Source organism: Maylandia zebra, linkage group LG11, assembly GCF_041146795.1.
Source record: "Maylandia zebra isolate NMK-2024a linkage group LG11, Mzebra_GT3a, whole genome shotgun sequence".
NCBI classification, from domain to species: Eukaryota; Metazoa; Chordata; class Actinopteri; order Cichliformes; family Cichlidae; genus Maylandia; species Maylandia zebra.
In genome coordinates, this window is record NC_135177.1 from 19,005,539 (window position 1) to 19,026,921 (window position 21,383).

Consider the following 21,383-nt stretch of genomic DNA (forward strand, 5'->3'; position numbering starts at 1 on the left):
GGTTTTAGTAGCGAGACAAATATATTTTCGGAGTGTGAGAATGATAAATAGAGCTTTGATCGTGTGGCTGGGTTAGCATCAGTTCAAGCAGTTATTCTAATAACTAATAACTAAGCATATGCAATTTTTCTTGTAAGTCAGGTTCACTCAATCATATCACCTATTTTCAGATTTTTAAATAACCTTCAGATGAATTAAGAGCATAATAAACTCTAAATCACATCCTCTTTTGACTCCAGTTCTGTTCACACCTGATCCAGCAGCTCACTTATGCTGGAGGGTGGCCTGCTTCATCTATAATTTAGCTCATTAGAGACACTAATTATATGGTATTGAGGGCAGTTTTATCCCTCTCGGTGCAGCAACATTTCATCCATGTGTAAGAGGAGGAGATATTAGTCACGTTGCTAGAAATTAACTGTGAGTTGAGATCCTGTGGCGTGACGGTCGCCGTCTCAATTGGTCAGGATGCAGGTTGGGCCTGCTCAGCTGGGTGACAGCAGAGATGTTAGATAGGCAACACAAAATGGAGGAGGCAGCAGACACAAGCTCAGCTGGTCCATTAGGAGCATGTCTGCTTTCTGACAATCAGAATTGAGATGACAGAGCACTAAAAGACCCAAAGGAGACTGTGAGCATTGATGCATACCACTATCTGTGTGTGTATGTGCATATGTGTGTGTGTGTGGTGACCTAGGGAATAGGCCTACGGGGGGGGGGGGGGTCTTATGGGGGGGGAAGGGTAGGCAGGATTAGTTATAGTGTTCAGCCCAGTTATTGGTCACTGGACACAAACAATGGGAGGGCTAAAGAGGATTTGTTCTTATGTGTACCCCCCTCCTCCTCTCCCGCTGTCCTGTAGTGCCAGTGGGAAGTGCACGGTATAGAGGTCCAGGCTGCACCCAACGGGGGCGGCCCCGTGCATCTGGAAGATTGGCCCGTCTGCCCGTCTAGCGTTTTCCCATCCCCCACCCCTCCCCCAGCCCAGGGTGGGACTTGAACTACATATGGACGAGACAAAAACACAGCCACATTCGTCACCAGTCAGACGAGACCTAGTTCAGGGGAGCGTGCACATCGGCACAGTCGAAATAAGGAGCTGATCTGCGATGCGAGTGGCTGTAACTTGCTTAAGCGAGGTGTTGTGCCATTGCACAATACCTGCAGTTTTTTTTTAGTCCCTGTGTGATTTAATCAGCTGGTTAGAAGTTTCTAAATATACCAGATCTGTCCTCACACTGCCACCGCAGAGGATCAAAGTTGTGTTCATTAAAGGGCCCAAGTACTGGGACTGCGAGTCACATCATTTTGATTGTAATAACACGGGCAGGTATGCTCGCTCTGTTACATACTGACAGAAGTCAGCCTCACCTTAACCGAGTGAGGTTGAAAAGTACAAGAGGTAAAATGAGATGGACGTGAAACCACTAAGAAATATTTTTTTAAATCTCGATGTGTTAAACTATTTGAAATTGTGTGAGTAATCAGGTGGCTTATTTACTCATTACTAGCAGACATATACAATAACAATACTGTGCAGAGCAAAATGTGACTGAAGTAAGAGTTAATTTATTGACCTGCAATTTTAGACATTAGGAATGACTTTTAAAAAACTTTATAAGCTTTTTATTGGTTTATTTATGTCTTTATTGTCATATTGTTCTAGTGCCTTAGATGACCTAAGCATGAGGGGCGTGTGTGATTTGAAGAGCCAGGCATGCCCAATGTAGACAGTGCTAATAGGCAAATCCAGAGCAGAATGCCTCCTTTGTGTCAGTGAGCTTTAATGAGCCTGTTGTGAGATCTCTGTGCAGACAGAGAAACACTCTGCAACAAGGAGGACCATTGTGCGATGAAATGATGTTTGTGCATGTGTAAATACGTGCGTGTGTTTGAGTCACGGCGTAGTCTGTAGGTGGCAGTTGGCTCCATGTTTCCTGGAATATTAATAAATAATAGGCACTCTTAAGGAGTAGGCAGCTAACGATACACTGAAGCAATAATGAAAATTACAGTGAAAAATAGCTTATTGTTAATTAAGAGTGTAAGCCAAAATGCAGAATATTTAAGAGAAAATAAGCAGGAACGGGTAGAAATAATCCTGTTTGTGTCATAAAATAAAACATTATCTGTTCCGCTGGCAATCTGAGCCGAGGGCGATGACTGAAAGGCAGATTAGATAGAGCTTAAAACAGGAAATAATCCACAGATTTTAGTAAATTTTGTGTAGCTGATGTGATAGTTGCTGTCTTGATTAAAAAGTCACTAGTTTTACCTGTAAAATGTCAAAAAATGGTTTAAAAATGTCCTAAAATTTATTTAAAAAAAACTTTTGTTCCAAAACTGCGTATGTGTAAATGAAGTGTTAAGTTAACCTGGTTTGTTGGACACCATCAATGCTGTGACCTTTCTTCATCTATGACTCCCTTCTGTTTCACCTTCGCAGTGGCTACCATGACAACAGAGGCAACTGCCGTGACTGAGGCAGACACTGAGGGCAAGCAGAAGACCAGTAGTGCTGAGCCCGAACCAGAGAACAAGCAGAAGGCAGAGGCGGCTACATCTGACCCAGAGGGAGAGAAGTCGAGCACAAAGGCCCAGGAACAGGTCACTGAGCCTGGGCCTGCCGAAGCAGCGACCTCCCCTGAGGAGGAGCAGCTAAAGCCTCGTACCAGAACCTCTGCTGGCAAAGGCCTTTCTCGTCTCTTCTCCTCTTTCCTCAAGCGCCGATCGCAGTGCTCAGAGGAAGAGGTGTTTGAGGCAGAAAAAGCCAAAGACGAAAAGGCAGACAAAGAGGAAAAAGTAGATAAGAAAGAAGAGGAGAAGGTGGAAGAAGGGAAAAGTCAAGACAAGGAGGCCAAAGCAGAGGAGGAAAAACCAGAGGTGAAAGAAGTGAAAAAGAAAGACGACAAAGCAGAACCTAAAGAAGAGAAAAAGAACGTGGAAGAAAAAGTAGAGAAGAAAGGTAGCAAAAAGAAAAAGAAAGAGGCCAAGAAAAAAGCAGAAGAAAAGGATGAAGAGAAAGTAAAAAAGGAGGAGACAAAAAAGGGGGAGGAAAAGTTGGTGAAAAAAGAGGAGCAAAACGAGGAAGGGACAACACAGCAGACTGTAGAAAAGGAGGAAAAGCAAGTGGAGAAAAAGGAAGAGAAAAAGAAGGAAACTGCTGAGGTCAAAGGCAAGGCGGCAGACGCTGGAAAGAAGGAGGAAGAAAAGGTTGACAAGAAGGTGGCAAAGAAAAAAGAAAAAGAAGAGAAATTAAAGAAGAAAGAGGAGGAGAAAGCAAAAAGGAAAGCAGAGGAAGAAGAGAGGATAAAAAAGAGGGAAGAGGAAAAAGCAAAGAAGAAAGAAGAAGAAAAAGCCAGAGAAACCGAGAGAGCGAAGAAGAAAGAGGAGGAAAAAGCTAAGAAGAAAGAAGAGGAAAAAACGAAAGAGGAAAAAGCAAAAACAAAAGAAGAGGAAAAACCAAAAGAGGAGTTGAAGAAAAAAGAAGACGAAAAGGTGAAAGAAGAAGCAAAGAAGAAAGAGAAAGAAGGGGAGGAAGCAAAGCCGGAAGAAAAGGAGGAAAAAGAAGAGAACAAAGAGAAGAAAAAAGACAAGGGAAAGAGCAAAGGAAAGAAAGAGGAGAAGGAAGTGAAGGAAGTGAAAGGACCAAGTGAGGAGCAGGTGAAAGCACCGATTGCTGCTCCTGAGCCCGAGCTTAAAACTGAGCCAGATATTGAACAGGCTGCTGATCAGCACTCTATAAGCAGCACAGAGGCGCAGGTGAGTCCTAACAATCTCACATTTAGAGTACTTGTTCTAAGATTCGCTGTGATTAAGATGAAAGTAGAACCAGTAGGCAGTTGGCTTAAATTAGCATGATCACTGGAAATGTAAAGATATGGCAGCCTCTCCTAAACAGACCTCCAAAACTTACGGGTCAAACAATATATTTTGCCTGTATATTTCTACCAAAAAACAAAGCTAACACTAAAAACAGACCGTATTTATTTGGAGTAATGTGCAGTTCTATTTTTAAGCTGACTGCCGTGATTTCAGACTGTTTGCAATGTCCTTGTGATAACAAGATCCCAGGAAGCCTGACCTTGATGGAAAAGAGGTATTACAGACTTTCAGAGGTGCTGTAGACCGACTCCAGACGGATTTATCTAACTCCTCTAACTGTATTTTCTAAAACAAGGGCTAAAAAAGAACATCACTGCAGACAAAGGTTATAAAAAAAGCACTTCATGCTGCTGATTGGGTTTTGCTTTCTAATGAATTTTTTATGTGGACAGCTTGCTCAGTGAGCATCACTGTGCTCACTTGGGCTTAAAGGCTGGTCTGAAACAAAGATGACCCATGCTGGTTTGAACTAACGCTAGTATCAACCGCTCGGGTTCATCCTGGGTTATTTGAGTACTACCTTAGTATGGTGCTCTGTATAATGTCTCCCACTTTCTCTTTCATCTTTGTAACACACTTTGGCAATTGTCTGGTTTTGACTATTTTAGCCAGCCCAAGAGGAACACAAGGAAGAGGCTATGATAAAAGAGCCTGAAGCAGTGGAAGAAGTGAAACAGGAGGACACGGAGAAAATAGAGGAAGAACCAGCAGAAAAGGAAGAGCCAATCAAAGAAGAGGAAAAGGAACAAAAGCAGGCAAAGAAAGAGAAGCCTGCAAAAGAAAAGACAGAAAAGAAGACTGAAGAGGTTAAAGGCTCTAAACGTCAGAAGACCATGCAGTGCAAAGTCACCCTGCTGGACGACGCTCAGTTTGAGTGTGAACTTGATGTAAGCAAACCCTCCCAAAATGCACCACTGTTGCGTTTGCTTTTCTGTGATGATAAACATGGAAACTGAAGAGTTTCTCTTGCCGTGTGTCCCATGTCTGCGTTTCTCTTTCTCATTTAGAAACATGCTAAAGGCCAAGAACTTCTTACAAAGGTGTGTGACCATGTTAACCTCCTGGAGAAAGACTACTTTGGCCTGGCTCACTGGGAAACCCCAACCAGCAAGGTAGGATGGTTTTACCCTTCTGTAGTGTTAATTACTTGGAGCATAACTGGATGTTATGAATGACAGTGCAAAAAAAAGTGAGCAAATTTTCTTGCATTTCTTCCGTTTTGCTCAGACATGGTTGGAACCCACCAAAGAGATACGGAAACAGGTCCCAGGTGCTGTCTATGAGTTTACATTCAACGTCAAGTTCTACCCTCCTGATCCAGCTCAGCTTACTGAAGACCTAACCAGGTGAGCAAGCATCAGCTTGGAGGAATGGATCAACATGAGGCAATAGGGAGCTTTTGCACTGCATTTATTCAACCCAGGATAAATGTTCATAGACTCAATTCCTTAATCGTTTCACACCTTTTCCAGGTACTTTCTGTGTCTCCAGCTGAGAAAGGACATTATGCTTGGTGTTCTTCCCTGTTCCTTTGTCACACTGTCCCTGCTGGGCTCCTACACAGCCCAGTCAGAACTCGGAGAGTATGACCCCGAGCTCCATGGAACAGACTACGTTAAAGATTTGAACCTGGCCCCCGGACAGAGCAAAGAGCTGGAGGAAAAAGTGATGGATCTGCACCGCACATACAGGTCATTAAGGAGTTGTCTAGACACGCCCTTTTCACAGTGTTCATTTAAGCCCAGTGTGCATACATTGAAGGAACCTAATTCATTTTCGAAGCTGCTTGAAGATGATTGAGCCTCAAAAATGATTCTGACAGTAAAATACGTCTTTGAATTAAACGTTATCGTGTGTGCCTCCAGATCAATGAGTCCAGCCCAGGCAGACCTGCTGTTTCTGGAAAATGCCAAGAAGCTCGCCATGTATGGAGTTGACCTGCACCAAGCCAAGGTATGTTTATTTTTATTTTTAAAATTATTTTACTGGTTTGGATGAATGGTTTGCTTCTTAACACGTGGTCCAGTCTTTTTCATAGAAGCATGTCACGAGTATGTATGCATGTATTGATTTTTATTCGATTTTAAAATGCTCTTTTTACAATAGCATCATTGTATTGCAGCAGTAGCATCCATATTTAATTACAAAATTGATGTCATCCCCCTTTGGAAAAAAAAAAAGAGAGATTAATAACATCCTAAACTCCATGACCTCAAACAGCATTCGTGTTTCGTGAGAAAGTCTGCCCCCCGGTGACTGATTATTGCAAGAGCAGGCTGGCGGTGTTTGGTCAGGGCTGTAAATGTTCCGTGGTGTTTCTTGCATGCAGGATCTGGACGGTGTTGATATAATGCTGGGCGTTTGCTCCAGTGGTCTGATGGTTTACAAAGACAAGCTGAGGATCAACCGTTTCCCTTGGCCCAAAGTGCTCAAGATCTCATACAAACGGAGCAGCTTTTTTATCAAAATCAGGCCGTCAGAGGTAAATCTCACTTTACATAGTCTGTATGTTTGACCTGTATTGATTTTTGTATTGTTCTATACAGATCCAATTTCCATAGATTTCCTCTGAGCTTAGCTTTGAAAAATGTAAAGAACTGATTTCTTTTAATAACCAATAGATTGTGTGTGTGGGGGGGTTTACTCTAACCCCCTAGACTTATTTATTATTTCTCAGCAGAAGTGGCTGGTATAAAATGTAATAGTACTGTTAGTTTATATTGCTATTGGTTTTCTTATACACATAAATGTAACTGTACGACTGAGCCAACTGATTGCAAGAATGATAAGATACATCCAGCTTTTCAGATGTCTTTCAGTTTCTTTCACTATTTAAAGAAAACTGTGTTTCACAATTGCAGAATAATGTCGCTATGGAGTCATTGAATTTGACTTTTGTTTCTTTGCTTTTAGCAAGAGCAGTATGAAAGCACCATTGGTTTCAAGCTGCCCAACTACAAAGCCTCAAAGAAGCTGTGGAAAGTTTGTGTTGAACATCATACCTTCTTCAGGTAACAACGCTTTGATTCTGAGTGACACTTAGGTCCTCCCTATCCACTTGTTAATTGGCTAACTCCTCACTCCACCTTAAGCCCTGTATTGGCACCACAGCAGTTTTAACCACAGAGGAAAAGCTGAACACTCTTAAAGCTTTTGTCTGTTTAATGAGATAAATCCAAACATGTTGCTAATCTTTTTACATAACACGAATCCTTTTTTTTTTTTTAAAGAAGACAGTGCAGGGTTTATAATTTTGAATCCACAGTGTTCATGTAATGGTCAAATAATGTGTAGATTAAAATGTAATTCTTATATCTCTTGCTCAGGGTTTCAACAGTGGAGCCGCCCTCTTCACGTCGCTTCCTCGCCTTGGGCTCTAAGTTCCGGTACAGCGGTCGTACTCAGGCCCAGACCCGCCAGGCGAGCTCCATGATCGACCGGCCGGCACCTCGCTTCACACGATCTGCAAGCAAGAGGCTGTCTCGCAACCTAGATGGAGGTATGCGTGAGTGTATGTTGTCACACCTGTGTGTGTGTGTGTGTGTGTGTGTGTGTGTCCTGCAATAAACCACAGGTCCAATAAGGTGCCCTCTGACTTCTTTTGCTATAGAACCTGGAGATGAAACTCTCCAGTTTCTGCAGGTAGTCTCGGCATCAGCCAGGACTCAGGTTGATGATTGGTCACTGCTGATGGTATCTGAAAGACCCCAGCCTTCTTCCGAATTCACAGGTACTTCGAAGTGTGTGAAGTGATGCCTTTTGGCATACCTTCTACTCGCAGATTGCTTTGTAGGATCTAACAGCCTTTTTGCATCATTTTTCCATTCATCTTTGCTTCCATACCTGCAAAACTGTTGCTGTTCAGCACAGTTAGCTTGTCTGGAAAGTGACCTATTCTGATACATGAGATGGGACACGTACCCTGTACTTTCCCCGGTGTGACTCCACAGTATTGTTGGTTACTGAAATCTGAAAGAAATTAAATAAATTTCCTCACAAATGTAACTCTAAACAGGTATTTCCAGTCTTGAGGCTCTTGTTCCTCTTTTTTTTCATTTCATAACTTTGCACTTAACGTGTGTTGCACAACCGCTTTCATTTGCTTATTTTCATTTGCCTTTATGCTTGAATTTTTGACTGACTGACCTCCCTCATCACTGCCCCAGTGCCCATCATTGTAACGGGTTCCATCTGGAGCCTGTTTGTGTTCCAAAGTGCAAAAGGCATCTTTCATTCATCTTTATACTAACTTCGCTTTACTGGACTCACAGAAGTCTGGCACAAAAGCTTGAAATCTTGCTTGCTTGAAGCGCTGTGCAGCATTCACAGCCGGTCGTCATCTCTGCAGCAAAACCATTACATAACTGGCATCACCTCGTCATGTCTTCACAGCCGGAAGGGAGTTTGAGCAGAATTTCACTCAGTCCTGGGAGGAGGAGGAGGGGCGTACTGTTGGCACGGAGACTGGGACTGCTGGTCCTCAAACCATTATCCAGACAGTCAGTCAGCCATGGCTGGATCTGGTGAGCGATGACGATCACCAGCAGAGGAGAACGGAAGATGAATGGTTTATTCTTCTGGATCATCAGCCTCATATTCCATTTATCTCACCCTTTGATTTTGTTGAAGAGCCAGGTATCTACCTTTATAGTGCATGGGTAGCGTCAAATATCGCAAATTTAACATGCACTTCATTCATGTTGCCACCATACTATATGCACACGGCACTACTCAGTAAGAAACCAGGCGCGTGGCTCCACGTGGCCTTCTCGTTTCAGCTGGTTGAAGTTTGTTGTTGTTTGATCACCTGATACAAAAAATGTTGCACCTTGTTTTTTGATGTCAGCTGAAACTAGCTTGGCAAAAACGAGCTCTATGGACCACCAACTGGAACCAGTGGTGATAAAACAGGATGACTGGTTCCTGTACTTTGACCGTCTGCTCAGCGTGTCTCCCTCTGAGCATTTTGAAAAACTTCAACGTGAGTTTCTTTGTCTGGCTTTCTGCAAAAACCTTCACACTTTTTTGGGTAAAAAATGGTAAAAAAAACAATTAATTGCAGCACTTAAATGGTTTGTTGTATCACTCTTCCAGTCTCTACCACGGAGGGGGAGGAGGAGGAGCAGGTCATAAGCGTGAAAGAACAGCAAATGATCACTGAGGAAATGATTGGGAGGATGCGGGAAACAGTGATGTTGGTGGATGCATTTACAGAGAAGGAAATTTTGGAAGGAAGATTGAGGGACGTGAGGGATCTTGAGGAAAGGCTACAAGAAATTGATGAAATTGCAGGGAGAATTCAGCATGCAGTAGAGGAAGAACTGGGGGAGGAAGAGGTAGAAAAGCTAAAACAAGAAGAGAGAGACATGGAGCAGAAACAGTTGATCCAAGCCAAAGGTGTAACAGAAATGGTGGTGAGGAAATCTGTGAGGAGAAGAGTTATAAAAGAGGGTGAAGAAGGCGAAGTGGACGAATTGGAAGAACAAATAAAAGAGGTGTTTTTAAAGGACTTGTTGCCTGAGGAGGAAGACATCATGGTGAAGCGGGAGAGCGAAAAACAAGTGGGCAAGAAAGTGGTAGAAGCGTTAAGGGAAGGAGAGAGCAATTTGGAGCAGAGACAGTCAATCCAATCCAGGGTTATAACGGACATGGTGGTGAGGAAATCTGTGCGGAGAATAGATATAAGTGAGGGTGAAGTGGATGACTTGGAAGAACAAATAAAACGGGTGAAGTGGGAGGGTGAAGAAGACACAGACGATAGCTTTAGAGAGAAACTGCGTGAAATGGAACAGGAGTGGCAAGATGCAGACGTCGCCGGCTCTGCTGCTGTCGCAGGATACAAGAAGGTTCAGCATAGGACTGAGAAGATAGTGACTATTGTACAAGAGAGGGGGCAGCAGCAGGAAGGCATGGAAGACGTGCAGGGACAGTCTAGTGTTGCATCAGAGGAGATGTTAGAAAGACAGGAACTGTGGCGTAAGACAGAAGTGGTGGAGGAGAGGCCACATAGGGAGGTTCCAGAGAGGTCAGAAGGTCTGTCTCAGGCGAGAGTTGATGATGTTTGGTTCATACTTTTAGATCAGCCTCCACACAAAGCTGGTTTCAAAACACCAGGTAAAGTATGCTAATCCCTCTGATATTCTAATATCATCAAAACCATAAAGACATACATGTCCGGAAGCACTAGCATTATATTAACCAAACCGGCTTTCGTTTTGCTCTTTTCTTTTGCTTTGATTTCTGCAGTGAGGTGTAAGATATACTCGACTTTAGATTTTCATACGGCCTATGTATTTTTTAAAGAGAGAATAACCACCACTGCCCAGCTTCTCTTCCAGCTGGGCATTTGTTTTCCGTCGCGCTCAAATATTCTGTCTTCACTTTCCTACATAGTTGCCGATGTGGAACGTGTTCAAGTGGACAAGGGTGGTCATTTCAACCCCGAGAAAGAAAAACCACATATCAGCGTTGAACGGGTTGATGACTGGTTTGTGTTGCTGGATTTTATTCCCCGACAAAAGCTTTTTGGGCCATCAGGTACTGCTCGGTCTTGTTTTTGTTTTGTTTTTTGAAACTTCCTTGTGCTTTATTTTGTCCTTACTCGCTCATGAAAGAATTGCATGTTAATGCTGGCGATTAAAGATGCCTCTCCTGACTCTGCTTACCAGTTACTCACATGGAAGAGAGGAAAGAAATAGCAATCGAAGACGGATCGAGATATATAGGAGAAAAGCTACAACACCAAGTGTCAGACAAAGTTGATGATTGGTTTGTGTTACTGGATGTTTTTTCAAGACAAACGTCACACGCACCACCAGGTATTCATAAAAGTCCCCTGTGCTGGCTCACAGCTTTAGCAGAACCAATTATTCTAAGCACTGCAGGTACTCTTATTTTCAAAGTCCCTGAGCTTTTTCCTCTTTTTTTTTTACTAAGTCACCTTTTCAGAGCGAATTGCTGCTCACCCAGAGGAACGTGCCTCTCTGATTGAAGTAACAGCTCTTGAGCAGAGAGAAAGAAGAGTTGACATTTTGGTTGAAGGTGCTGACGCAAAACAAATGCTGCCAGAAAGGGAGGGGGTAGCACTTCTACAGGATGTGAAAGAGCGAGAAGATGACTGGTTTGTGCTGCTGGATGTTCCCATTAGGCAGCCCTCATTTGTGGCACCAGGTAGAGCAGATTTTCCGCTGCACTCCTGCTGTTTCTTCATTCACTTTTTGCCTCAAGTGTCATACAGCGAGTTTTCCGTTTCTTTGTTGGTAGCTTCCATGGCTGAGTATGTTGAGGTTTACACCAGAGAGAGTGTTTCTGCTTTGACTGAAGCAGAGGCTGTTGATTCCAGGCGGGAGCTTGTAGTTGAGGATGCTGCTGTGGAGAAAGTGGAAGCAGTGGCTCCCAAGCAAGGTATTCCAGATGTCCCTATAAGTATCTGCAGCTCACAAATGTGCTTTTATAAGATCAACAAAAGATTTATCTTGTGCTTCATAGTAGCCGGTGTTGAAATCAAAATTTTGTTTTGCAGTTTCTATGTCGATGCAGACTAAAATCTATCCAGATGTTTCAACTGAAGTGAAAAGTATAGAGCAGAGATTGCTTCAGATTGACCAGGTTACACCACAGCCTCCCCAGCCAGAGAGAGAGGATGACTGGTTTGCTCTGTTTGGTACTGCACGTGATGAAGTCATGATACCAACAGGTATTACAGTAAATTCAGACTGAAACATAATATTCTAAGAGGACTATGGTGGTCATAGCAGTATCACTCAACGCCTTTGACTCTGTCTGTGCCAGTGACTCCAGCTCAGATCGTTCCAGAAATGAAGACTTTTGAGGTTGAGGTGACCGAAAAATGGAAGAAGACAGTAATTGGTGCGGACAGCGGGCAAGACAGGACAAGTGTGTCTGAAATTAGAGCGAGCCAAATTGCCTCCCTCTCTGAGAGAGAAGCTGATTGGTTTGTCCTGTTTGAAAAGCCTGTGGTCGTACAACCAGGTAGATTTCTACGCCGAATGGGTGCTGTGTGAAGCTGTGCGCAAAAAGTTTGCATCAGATGTATTTACGTTTATGTTTGTGTTTGTTGCTGTAGTCAAACCTATTATTGATCTAGTGGCAACCACTGAAGCAAGAGTGAAGATCGTGGAAGGTGTGAGGCCACCTGTGGAGATGGTGAAGATTGAAATGGCAAGAGCAGGAAAAGTGGACGATGATTGGTTTGTGCTGCTGGATGTAGCAGCAAAAGCACCAGGTATTCTGCTGCTTGTATGGCCATGCGGCTTTGCTATGAGATGCTATCAGACTGAATAACATGGCAACTGTGCTCGACTTCTATTATGTTGTACTAGGAGCACATTATAAACGAATGCAGAAATACTGCACCAGCCTTAGTTATATTGTGTTTGTATGGTGGTGCAGTATGTCAGGGGAAAATGCTCATTTAAGATATTTAGGTAGAGGGAATATTTAACTTCATGCAGATCTCATTTTAGTTTTTTTTTCTGTACTCTGTCAGCGGCTGGGGTGGAACGCATCCATATATATCCTGATGTAAGACCTGCTAAAGAGCTTACACTCACAGAGCAGACAGCACAGCAGACAATTACAGTAGTGGAGAGAGTACGGCAGCAGCAGCAGGATGTGGTGCAGCCACGTCCAGCAGTGAGAGAGGTGGAAGATGATTGGTTTACTCTTCTGGATAAGTCCCTTAAGAAATCAGGTATAATCCCAAAGAGCTTGGTATGCCAATACATACGAAACATTTCTCGCTGAGGTGAGTAACACCTGGTTGTGTGTTTGTATTAGCCGCTGTCTCGGAGCGCGAGCAGCTCCCAGCACAGGTCACAGTTCCTGCTCCTGCCGCGGCCACGAAAAAGATTACGATTTCTGAGACGAGACCGGGGTTTGAGAAACGGATCCTGGAAGAAAGACCCTCGCAAACACGTGTCAGTGATAATTGGTTTGTTCTACTCGAGGGTGACCTCAAAGCGTCAGGTATTTTTTTCCTTGTGTGGAGTTTTTTCGTTTTGTGTGTGGCTAAAAAAAACCTCACACGGTCATGCCTTGTTTGCTTCATAAAAACACTCATTTCTAACAGCTGCTACCTCTGCAGACTGGCTCACAGCTAGCATTTTCCATTATTCACGGACCTTCGATTGAAGAAATAATGCTTTCTTAACGTCGTCATTTCCCTGGTTCAATCTCATTTAGCTTTATGCCTTTTTGCAGCATTTGTTTGGAATATAACAAGAACCGCTTTTACTGATCCACTTTGTGGACATCTGCTTCTGGCCCACATCACATCCTTACGCTTATGCGTGCTTGTCCTTTTAAATGAGAGCAAAGGAAACAAATGAGGTACAGTATACCTGTGCAGCATTGAGGCTAAGTGTGCCATATGCTTGTTAAGCTGTTTTATTTTTAATGCTATATCTGTTTTCGTGTGCATTTTACTCACCGTGATCCTCACAAAACTCTCCACTCGCAGCCTGCTCAGTGCTAAAACCCAACATTCACTCATTTCCATTTTGTCTGCGTTTTGTCTAGCTGCGAGCGCCCAGAGGGGCACGCGCCCTGTCAGTGCTCCGGTCTTCTCCCAGGCTGCTCTGATGGAGGCGGGAATCCCCATGGCCACTCTCGACCAGCCTCAGACCTCCACTCCAATCAAAACCAGCCGCCAGGAGGAACGGAAGCTGCAGGTCACCGTAGAAGCTGTGGAGCCCTCAAAAATCGAAGCCGGGGCTGACGCCAAGGTATTCAGTTACTCTGATTGCTGTTGTAAATGTTGGTAATGTAATATGTGTGGAAAAAAGTGATAACAAATGTTGTGTTTTCATAGAAAGTCTTTTATTGTGAATGGTACAACGCCTTTGTGGTGAAAGATGCTAAAGTATCTGAGATCGCTCTCTGTGTCTGAGTGTGAACTGTGTATCTCTTGCTGCTGTAGCCAGCAGTGTGGAGGGACCAGAGAGAACTAGACTCATCACTGATATCCACCATGAATGGGGACATCCAGGTTAGTGTCAGATGCAGGCGTCTTGTATGTCAGAAGACGTGCTTATACCACGGTTGAGATCTGAGTGTTAACGCCAACATTCAGGGGATGCTAACACGTCTTCCTCTCTCCTCCCCTGGGGTAGCACGAGTCTGAGACGACGAGCACGGAGGTGGTGCGAATGCGAAAGGTCAGATTCTTAGTGCCGTACATGCTACCGTAGCCATTTTCTCCACCTCCATTTCTGATGATAAAGAGCTTCTCATCCCAAAGACTAATATCACCCTCTTCTCATGTTGTGCTTCCACACAGCTAGGTCGTAAATGAAACCTACATCAGGTTCGATGCACAAGAAATGTTTTTATTTATTTTTTATTAATTTCATAAAAGGTAGAAAATATAACAATGGCTAGATCGCAAACAGTTTCACAGTCTCAGAGTACGTTAACACCTACTGGCTGTTTTTAAAAGTTGAAACAGTTACATCATTTCTTCCCATTGCTTGCTGTTCTTAACACTGGAATGCACACATGCATGATTATAGATTAAATGCACTAAAGAGGCATGGTAACTGGTGTTTTATCACATTTATGTCACTCCATCACTTTTTTTTCTTTTCTCGGTATAAGAGTAGAAATCTTCGGTCAGTCCTCCAGAGCCATCTGTTCTTTGCTTTGTTAGTGTAGTGCAGATTTTGGTCCCTTATGGTCACACAAACGACTGTGCATGCACTCTTACTCTTACTTTCTCTGTTTTATTAACACATTAGTGAACTTCGTAGTGTGCATGGAAGAGGTGTGGTTGATGCCAGCATAAAGGGAAACTGAAACAAACCCACCTTCTTTTTTTTGTTCTTTTCATTTTTCACAGAAAAGAGCTAAGAAAATTGAGGGTGACTCAATATATATCAGACATAGCCAATTAATGTTGGAGGTTGGTATCCCTTCTGGAGACGTCGGTCTCCAGCTGCATTTTCTTGCTCTTTGGCGCACCGGCTGCTGTTTAACATCACGCTTGCATGCGGCATGATTCACACTTTTCTCGTCGGCGTTAACGAGCGGCTGTAGATTACATGAAAAATGTGTGTTTGTGTGGGGCAACCGACTCTGATCCGATTGATTCAGGAGAGTGCTGTTGAGTTTAGAACAACAAGAAAAAATGACTGGGTTCAATCTGAACTTGTTCAGGATGCTGCACTCCTGATAATCCACAAACTGTTCATAGTGATTCACCGTGCGGTGTTGGTGCGGCACCAAGGTCTAAGAACGGTGAAGCTTTCCTTAATTGTTTTTTTAATGGCAGGTTTCATTCCGAGCTCATGTTTTATGCACTTATTTATTCAAGATCATCAGTATTCTCCTGTTCCTGCTTTTGCTCTGTCCTTCATCTCATTTTCAGACTTGTCAGTAATGCATTTCATTTTCTTGACAATTATGGAAATGAGTGTTTTAGTCTGTAGAAATGAAAATGTGTGTGTGTGGGGGGATCCCTGCTGTGTTGTGTATGAAAGAAATGCCATTTGGTGAAACATTTATCATTAAGTTGCTCTTTTGCACCACAACAGCTCATGATTTACAGATATATAGTTTGCAGTATGTTCTGTTTATTTGCTATCACATCCTGCGGTTGCCTGTAAAGATCAACTTGGTGCTAAATGTTGCCAAATCAGCGCTTTGACCGTTGTTCATTTGTCTTAAATGAACGGGGATTTCATTTGGAACAAGCCTTCATCTTCAAGAGCTTTTACAATGTCTGCTGTCACCGTCTTTCTCCTGCTCTTTGGTTTGCAGCCTCTTCTCTTAACATGTTTCACTGCGAGCCTAATGCTGTGAAATAGATGCTCAGTGTTGCGCTGTATAGTTTAGGCCCTCTACCCAACCACGGCTCCAAATGACTCCAAATATTTATCAGCTTGATAAATCGCGGCTCCAGCTCTGCTCTCATGAATCAGCTGCCAGGTTTAATTTGCATTTTGAATAGGGGACACTGATAATTTTTTAAGGAATCTGAAACATTTATGTTTGCTTAGAATCACGTTAACCCCGCTTCTGCTTATTTAATCATCAATAAATCAACCAAAGTTGCACAAAACAGCAAAAAAACACCAAATAATCTGACTTTTTTTTTCTTTTAATCTCTCCCTCTCTACGACACATCTTCTGCCTTCCCTCTCCCTTCCCGGACAACCTCTGTGTACTTTCTGTCCTTGTATTATCCTCTTTCTCCATCCTCCATCCTTTTCCCCCCCCTCAACCGCAACGTCTTTCCCATCTCGACTTTCCTCTGTAAAGGATTTCGATAAGCCTCAGGAGGTGCTGCTCAGGCATCACGCCAGCATCAGTGAGCTGAAGAGAAACTTCATGGAGGCGGTCCCAGATCACAAGCCAAGTGAGTGGGACAAGCGCCTGTCCACACACTCTCCCTTCCGCACCCTGGGAATCAACGGTCAGCCTCTGCCCAGCGCGGATGGGGTAAGTCTGGCACAAAAAACAACTGATCCTTTTAGTTCATTTAGTCTATCAGTTGAAGAATTTGAGAGAAAAAATAGTAAAAAAATAACATCTAATTTGGCTAATTAAGATGAGCAGTTTTGGAACTGACTTGGCACTTACTTGTGTTTGAGTAATGCTTAAAAAGAAGAAGAAATTGTGAAGAGGAGTCATTCAGGCTCTTTCTGATGTAGACAGTGTTGACAGTTTGCGTGTGCATGTATCTGAGCTGATGGCATGCGGTATGCATTAATTGAATGTGTATGAAGAATGCAGCCGGACTCGTTGACTTTTATATTTGTTCATTCACATAAAAGACCGCTGTGGGTGAGGCATCTTTGGCACAGGTTTTCCTCCCTGAGATGTCACTCGGTCTGAATCAGACCTGCTTAGGATGCCTCTGAAGCCCAACACGTTTGTACTGCATGACTGACAGACCTGACTTTTACAAATTTGCTGCATGACTAAAAGGCAACCCACCTTCAAGACGTTTTGCACGTGCTGGCGCTGAACAGTATTTCCCCTCTTCCCTCTCTTTTTCCTCTCTTTTTTTCTTGGCTTACTTTCTTTTTACGCTGCTTTCACCTTTTTCATTTTGCTGCTTTCTCTGAGCATCTTTGTTTGTTTTTTATGAAGAGATGAGGCCTCATTCACAGTTGTATCAGCAAACAGCTAATACAACATTATTATTATTATTAATATTGTTATTGACATGAGTAAATATTTGAATGACAGTATTTCAGGTAATTGAAGCTTTTCACGGATGGAAACTCAGTTTCAATTTAGTCGCTGTCACATGAGTAATTATGTAATCTGTTGACGTTCACTTGACATGCATTTGCATCAAGTGCTTCATGATGACTTGGACACAAAGATTATTACATTTGAAAACTTAAATTCCTTCAAAAATATCATATTGTCAGTATGCACTTGAGTTTTCAAAGAAAAACGTACAGGAGGGGCCATAATTTCTTGGAGATAGACATTTGTTTTTAATAGTTTCGCAGTGGATTTGAAATCAAGTCATCAACATGTGATTGAAGTGCCATCTGTCAGCTTTAATTTAAGGGCTTGTACAAAAGTATAGCATTATCTGTTTAGGAATTACAGCCATTTTTATGCACTGTCTCCACAACATTTTCATGGCCAGGTGAAACTTGTGCCCTTATTATTTCTCGACAGATGAAACAGACGTAACATAACAAGTTGAGTCAAAATGTTATTCAAAAATATGAGGCTAGAGCAAGTCAGGGGACTGTCATTAGGCTGAACAATCCGATCACACCTATCAGAGAAATAGCAAAAACCTACAGAGTGGCCAAATCAATAATCTCGGACGTTTTATAAGATAATGAATTCAATGGCCAACTCAGCAACACCGAGATGCCTGAAAGACCACAGAAAACAACCAAAGTGGATGATGAAATATTTCCAAGGTTAAGAAAAAACATTTTCACAACACATAAGCAAGTTAGCAAGGTAAGAGTATCAGTGTCCGAGTGTATTATCAAGAGGGAAATGAATGGAAATACAGAGGCTTTACAGCTGGGTGGTTAAACGAGAAGGCTGAATTAGACTTTGCCAGAAAACATCTAAAAGAGTTTGGACACATGAAACCAAGATGAACTACCAGAATGATGGGAAGAGAAAAGTATTGATAAGGAGGGAAATAGCCAATGATCATAAGGCCATCAAGGAAAAGAAATGAGATACTCTTCCACGGCCAGTTGATCACCTGATCTCAGCCAAACAGTTTTGATTTTCTTTTTACTGGAGACAAATTTCAAAGATGCACAAATAGACGTAAACAGAAGATTTGATGTCAGCAGGTTGTAGACTTGAACATTTTTATTCAAGTGAACAAACCTGATATTTAAAATTGGCAAAAAAAAGTCATTATCTTTAAACCTCACAACTTGTTAAACACCTTGAATTGCTGGAAGTCTGCATTTCAGTCATATTGATTTAAAATCCACTGTGGTGATGTGCATAGGCAAACTACAAACACTGTTCCTTTGTCCAACAAATTATGGACCAACTGTACTGACAGCTCACAGCGAGCAGTTTGGAAATGAAACAGAACAATTGTAGAAAGTCTATGAGCCAACAACCACACGACTCATAACAGGAGTAATATTATTTTTTATAATTTTTTTCCAAGGCAGCTTATCGTCTTATTTACAACTCACTACTGTGAGAAAAGTAAACATCAACTTTAAGCAGAGCTAGATTTGATTCTGCTGCTTCTAACGGACTGATAATTGAATTAAAATAAAGTAAAAGCTACTTGTTAAAACAACCAGTTAAACTTTAGCTTCTGAGCTGCTGACATTATGAACCTTTATGACAGCTTGATGTCACTTGAGATGCATAGCATTGTTGCTATCCATCAGCTCTCAGCTGCATCAGCTTTAGCTGATGAGATAGTTTTAAATAAGATACCGCAAGTGTGAATGACTTTTCTGTCTTTTCAAGAGAAGAAAGAAAAGTTTGTTGTTCATGGAAACAAATAAAGTGCATGTTAAAATGCATGTAACATTTCAATGCTCTGAAAACAAACGAAAAGTGAATAAAATCTGGTTTGTTTTCTAATAAAGGCTTTAAAATGTTAGAATTTTATCAGCTGTTGCACAAATTCAGATTTGACAAATTCAGTTCATTATCGTATTTTAAAATTCCTCCCTCTCATCTTTTCCCCCCTCCTCCTCCTGCTCATCCTCGTCCCCCCATCAGTTTGTCATCCGCCTTCCGCGCGGCCCCCTGCTCGACTTCTACTCCAAACGCAGCTGAGGGGGTCGTCTCAACCCTGCGGAGGCCCCACACAAGGTGTGAATGTGACCCACGGAGACCGCACCCTGCCCATCTACCCATCAGCCTCTAGCTTTCTCTTCTCCTCTTCTCCTTCCTTTGCTTCCTCTGCAGCATCACTCCAGCATTTTCACCTCTCATCCTCTGCTCCACTTGAGAAGCTGCCCTCTTTTTTTTTTTTTTTTTTTCTCTCAGGCTTCCTTTGAACTGTTGAGACTTTGATTCCCTGTTTCCTCCACTGCGGCACAATTCCCCCACCCCACCCCTGGTTTCTCCAACCAGAATCAGACCTCTCCTTCTCCAAAGACTGATCAGGACTGGAAGTGATAACGCAGTGCTGTTTGCATTTTCTGTGACGTCTTTTGGACTTTTAAAGATACAAGTTTTGACTTTTATCCAGAGGTTTTTAATGTTTGACCGCATCACTTTGAGCCTGCTTTTATACACGTGTTGAGGTTCATTTATATTGTCAGTAGTCTTTAAAAAAAGAAAAAGATGACCACTGTGACTTTTTTCCTGAGCTCACATGCACTAGAAAACAGCAGTCTTGTTAATGGGGGAAATGATCAGTACCCTTTCACACTATAGTATTTCTTGAGGCAGCTTAATTGTTATTCTTAATAACCTGTTTGTCCTCCACCAGTATTTGGAAAGGGAGTATGTAGCAGCTGCAAGAGATTCCTTGTTGCATGACTTTTTGACAATCAACGTTGACCAAAGAATAAAAGCCATTCCATATTCAGTTCATATGCTTCTTATTTCCATTTATGGAATTGAATTATTTCATATAAACTTCAGGTTTCATAATATTCCACTGGTCCTTCCTCTCCAAATTTAAACAGGAGAATTGAATCATGACGCATTCTATTTATTGTTAAGATGCATGCCATAAAGTTGTAACCATTCATAAAACTTGCTCATCTACTTTTAGCATGCACCATGTAGAAATGATTGTGGCCATTGTGTGTTGTTAAGCTATGGCATTAAAACAGGGCTGATTTTTATTACATAAGTGCAATCAGATAACCAGAGTCTCTGCAGTACCTCATAAAACCTATACTTTGTGCAGCCTAATCCACTCTATGTACATATTTTTAGCTTGCATGCATGTGTATTTATCATTTTCACAGTATCAGTTGGAAATACTTCACATAGTAACTATTTTATGTCTTTTTTAGAGTGTGTGCATTAGACCCCTAAGCAATGGTTCAGACACAAAGACTGCACATGAGGAAACCAGCAGTAGTTTGGAATTTACAGACCTACCCATCAAGAGCGAGCCCGAGAGTGTCGAAGTCCACAGCGCTACTGTTGAGAAAGAGTTACGTGATCAGGAAGAGGTTGTAGTGTTTGAGGCGAACTTTGTGCCAATCGTAGAGGTGGAAATGGCACAGCTGCCTCCTTCCTTTGATCCCTCCTGTAATGCTTTAGAAGTGATCCCGGAAGAAGAAGGATCGTGTCCCGGAGTGTCGGCTGACTCTGGGAGGATAGCTGGATCTTCCCCAGCTTCCTATTTCTGGAGCGATGGTCCACAGGTCATGCGCTGTTTCCAGGTAGCCTCCTGACTCCCTCGGGGTGATGCTGATTATTTCCCTTCTTGGCTGACACACTCCTTTGCAGCACCGATACAAATAAAAAAACTTGTGACTCTCCTAAGGTGGTATTCGGTTTGGTGTGAAAGTGCTTGTTATTGTCAGATGGAACTCAAGACGCTGCAGAGGTGCTGCACAGTGGTGTGCTAAGTTTTTAACGACGGTGACGGGTCACTGTAAAAATCTCTGCTACAAAACCATTACTTTTGATCATCTTTCTAACGCACCTGTGCCGTTTATTCACCGTTTCTCTTGGAGTGGTTGGTGGTGGGAAGTGACGTTAACACGTTGATTCTTCTGTTTCGAATACAATAAACTAATCTGGTGAGAGGAAATAGCGGTTGTGGTGAAAGTCTAATTAAAGAAAAAAAAGGCAATAGCTAATGCATGGTGTGAAATAAAGTGTTTGCTGTGGTGCAAAGTGTCTGGTTAAACAGCCACTCATGGGGCTGTGCTCCATTTCACAGCCCCCTCTGGTGCAGACGCAGACTGTCACCATCACAGCCGTCTCCAGCCCCTTACCCAGTGGCATCTCCACCACAGAGGTCCCTATCATCCCGACTAGGACCTTCACCTATGAGTCTTCAAAGGTAGGGGCTCCAGCAGCTGCTCAGCCCAGAT

General features: G+C 42.6%; 1 protein-coding gene across 13 annotated transcripts in view; it reads left to right on the top strand.

Moving 5' to 3' along the window:
* The window catches only part of LOC101474537 (uncharacterized), a 31,441-nt gene that overhangs the window by 7,105 nt on the left and 2,953 nt on the right, over window positions 1–21,383 (top strand). For 5 of the 13 annotated variants that reach the window (XM_076889930.1, XM_076889932.1, XM_076889931.1 and 2 more), the window contains exons 2-30: window positions 2,447–3,762; window positions 4,494–4,772; window positions 4,893–4,997; window positions 5,113–5,231; window positions 5,358–5,576; window positions 5,751–5,838; window positions 6,215–6,367; window positions 6,799–6,896; window positions 7,212–7,384; window positions 7,496–7,615; window positions 8,278–8,520; window positions 8,732–8,866; window positions 8,980–9,999; window positions 10,279–10,422; window positions 10,554–10,703; window positions 10,822–11,055; window positions 11,149–11,289; window positions 11,408–11,581; window positions 11,677–11,877; window positions 11,972–12,130; window positions 12,395–12,598; window positions 12,685–12,873; window positions 13,426–13,631; window positions 13,826–13,894; window positions 14,019–14,063; window positions 14,744–14,806; window positions 16,165–16,344; window positions 20,349–20,723; window positions 21,230–21,352. In XM_076889930.1, the coding sequence (XP_076746045.1) occupies window positions 2,455–3,762; window positions 4,494–4,772; window positions 4,893–4,997; window positions 5,113–5,231; window positions 5,358–5,576; window positions 5,751–5,838; window positions 6,215–6,367; window positions 6,799–6,896; window positions 7,212–7,384; window positions 7,496–7,615; window positions 8,278–8,520; window positions 8,732–8,866; window positions 8,980–9,999; window positions 10,279–10,422; window positions 10,554–10,703; window positions 10,822–11,055; window positions 11,149–11,289; window positions 11,408–11,581; window positions 11,677–11,877; window positions 11,972–12,130; window positions 12,395–12,598; window positions 12,685–12,873; window positions 13,426–13,631; window positions 13,826–13,894; window positions 14,019–14,063; window positions 14,744–14,806; window positions 16,165–16,344; window positions 20,349–20,723; window positions 21,230–21,352 (6,717 nt within the window). In that variant the 5' untranslated portion in view covers window positions 2,447–2,454. Of the gene's footprint in view, window positions 1–2,446; window positions 3,763–4,493; window positions 4,773–4,892; window positions 4,998–5,112; window positions 5,232–5,357; window positions 5,577–5,750; window positions 5,839–6,214; window positions 6,368–6,798; window positions 6,897–7,211; window positions 7,385–7,495; window positions 7,616–8,277; window positions 8,521–8,731; window positions 8,867–8,979; window positions 10,000–10,278; window positions 10,423–10,553; window positions 10,704–10,821; window positions 11,056–11,148; window positions 11,290–11,407; window positions 11,582–11,676; window positions 11,878–11,971; window positions 12,131–12,394; window positions 12,599–12,684; window positions 12,874–13,425; window positions 13,632–13,825; window positions 13,895–14,018; window positions 14,064–14,743; window positions 14,807–16,164; window positions 16,345–19,095; window positions 19,913–20,348; window positions 20,724–21,229; window positions 21,353–21,383 lie in introns of those variants that run through there. The other 8 variants (XM_012924661.5, XM_012924658.5, XM_012924667.3 and 5 more) reach the window with 8 other exon arrangements.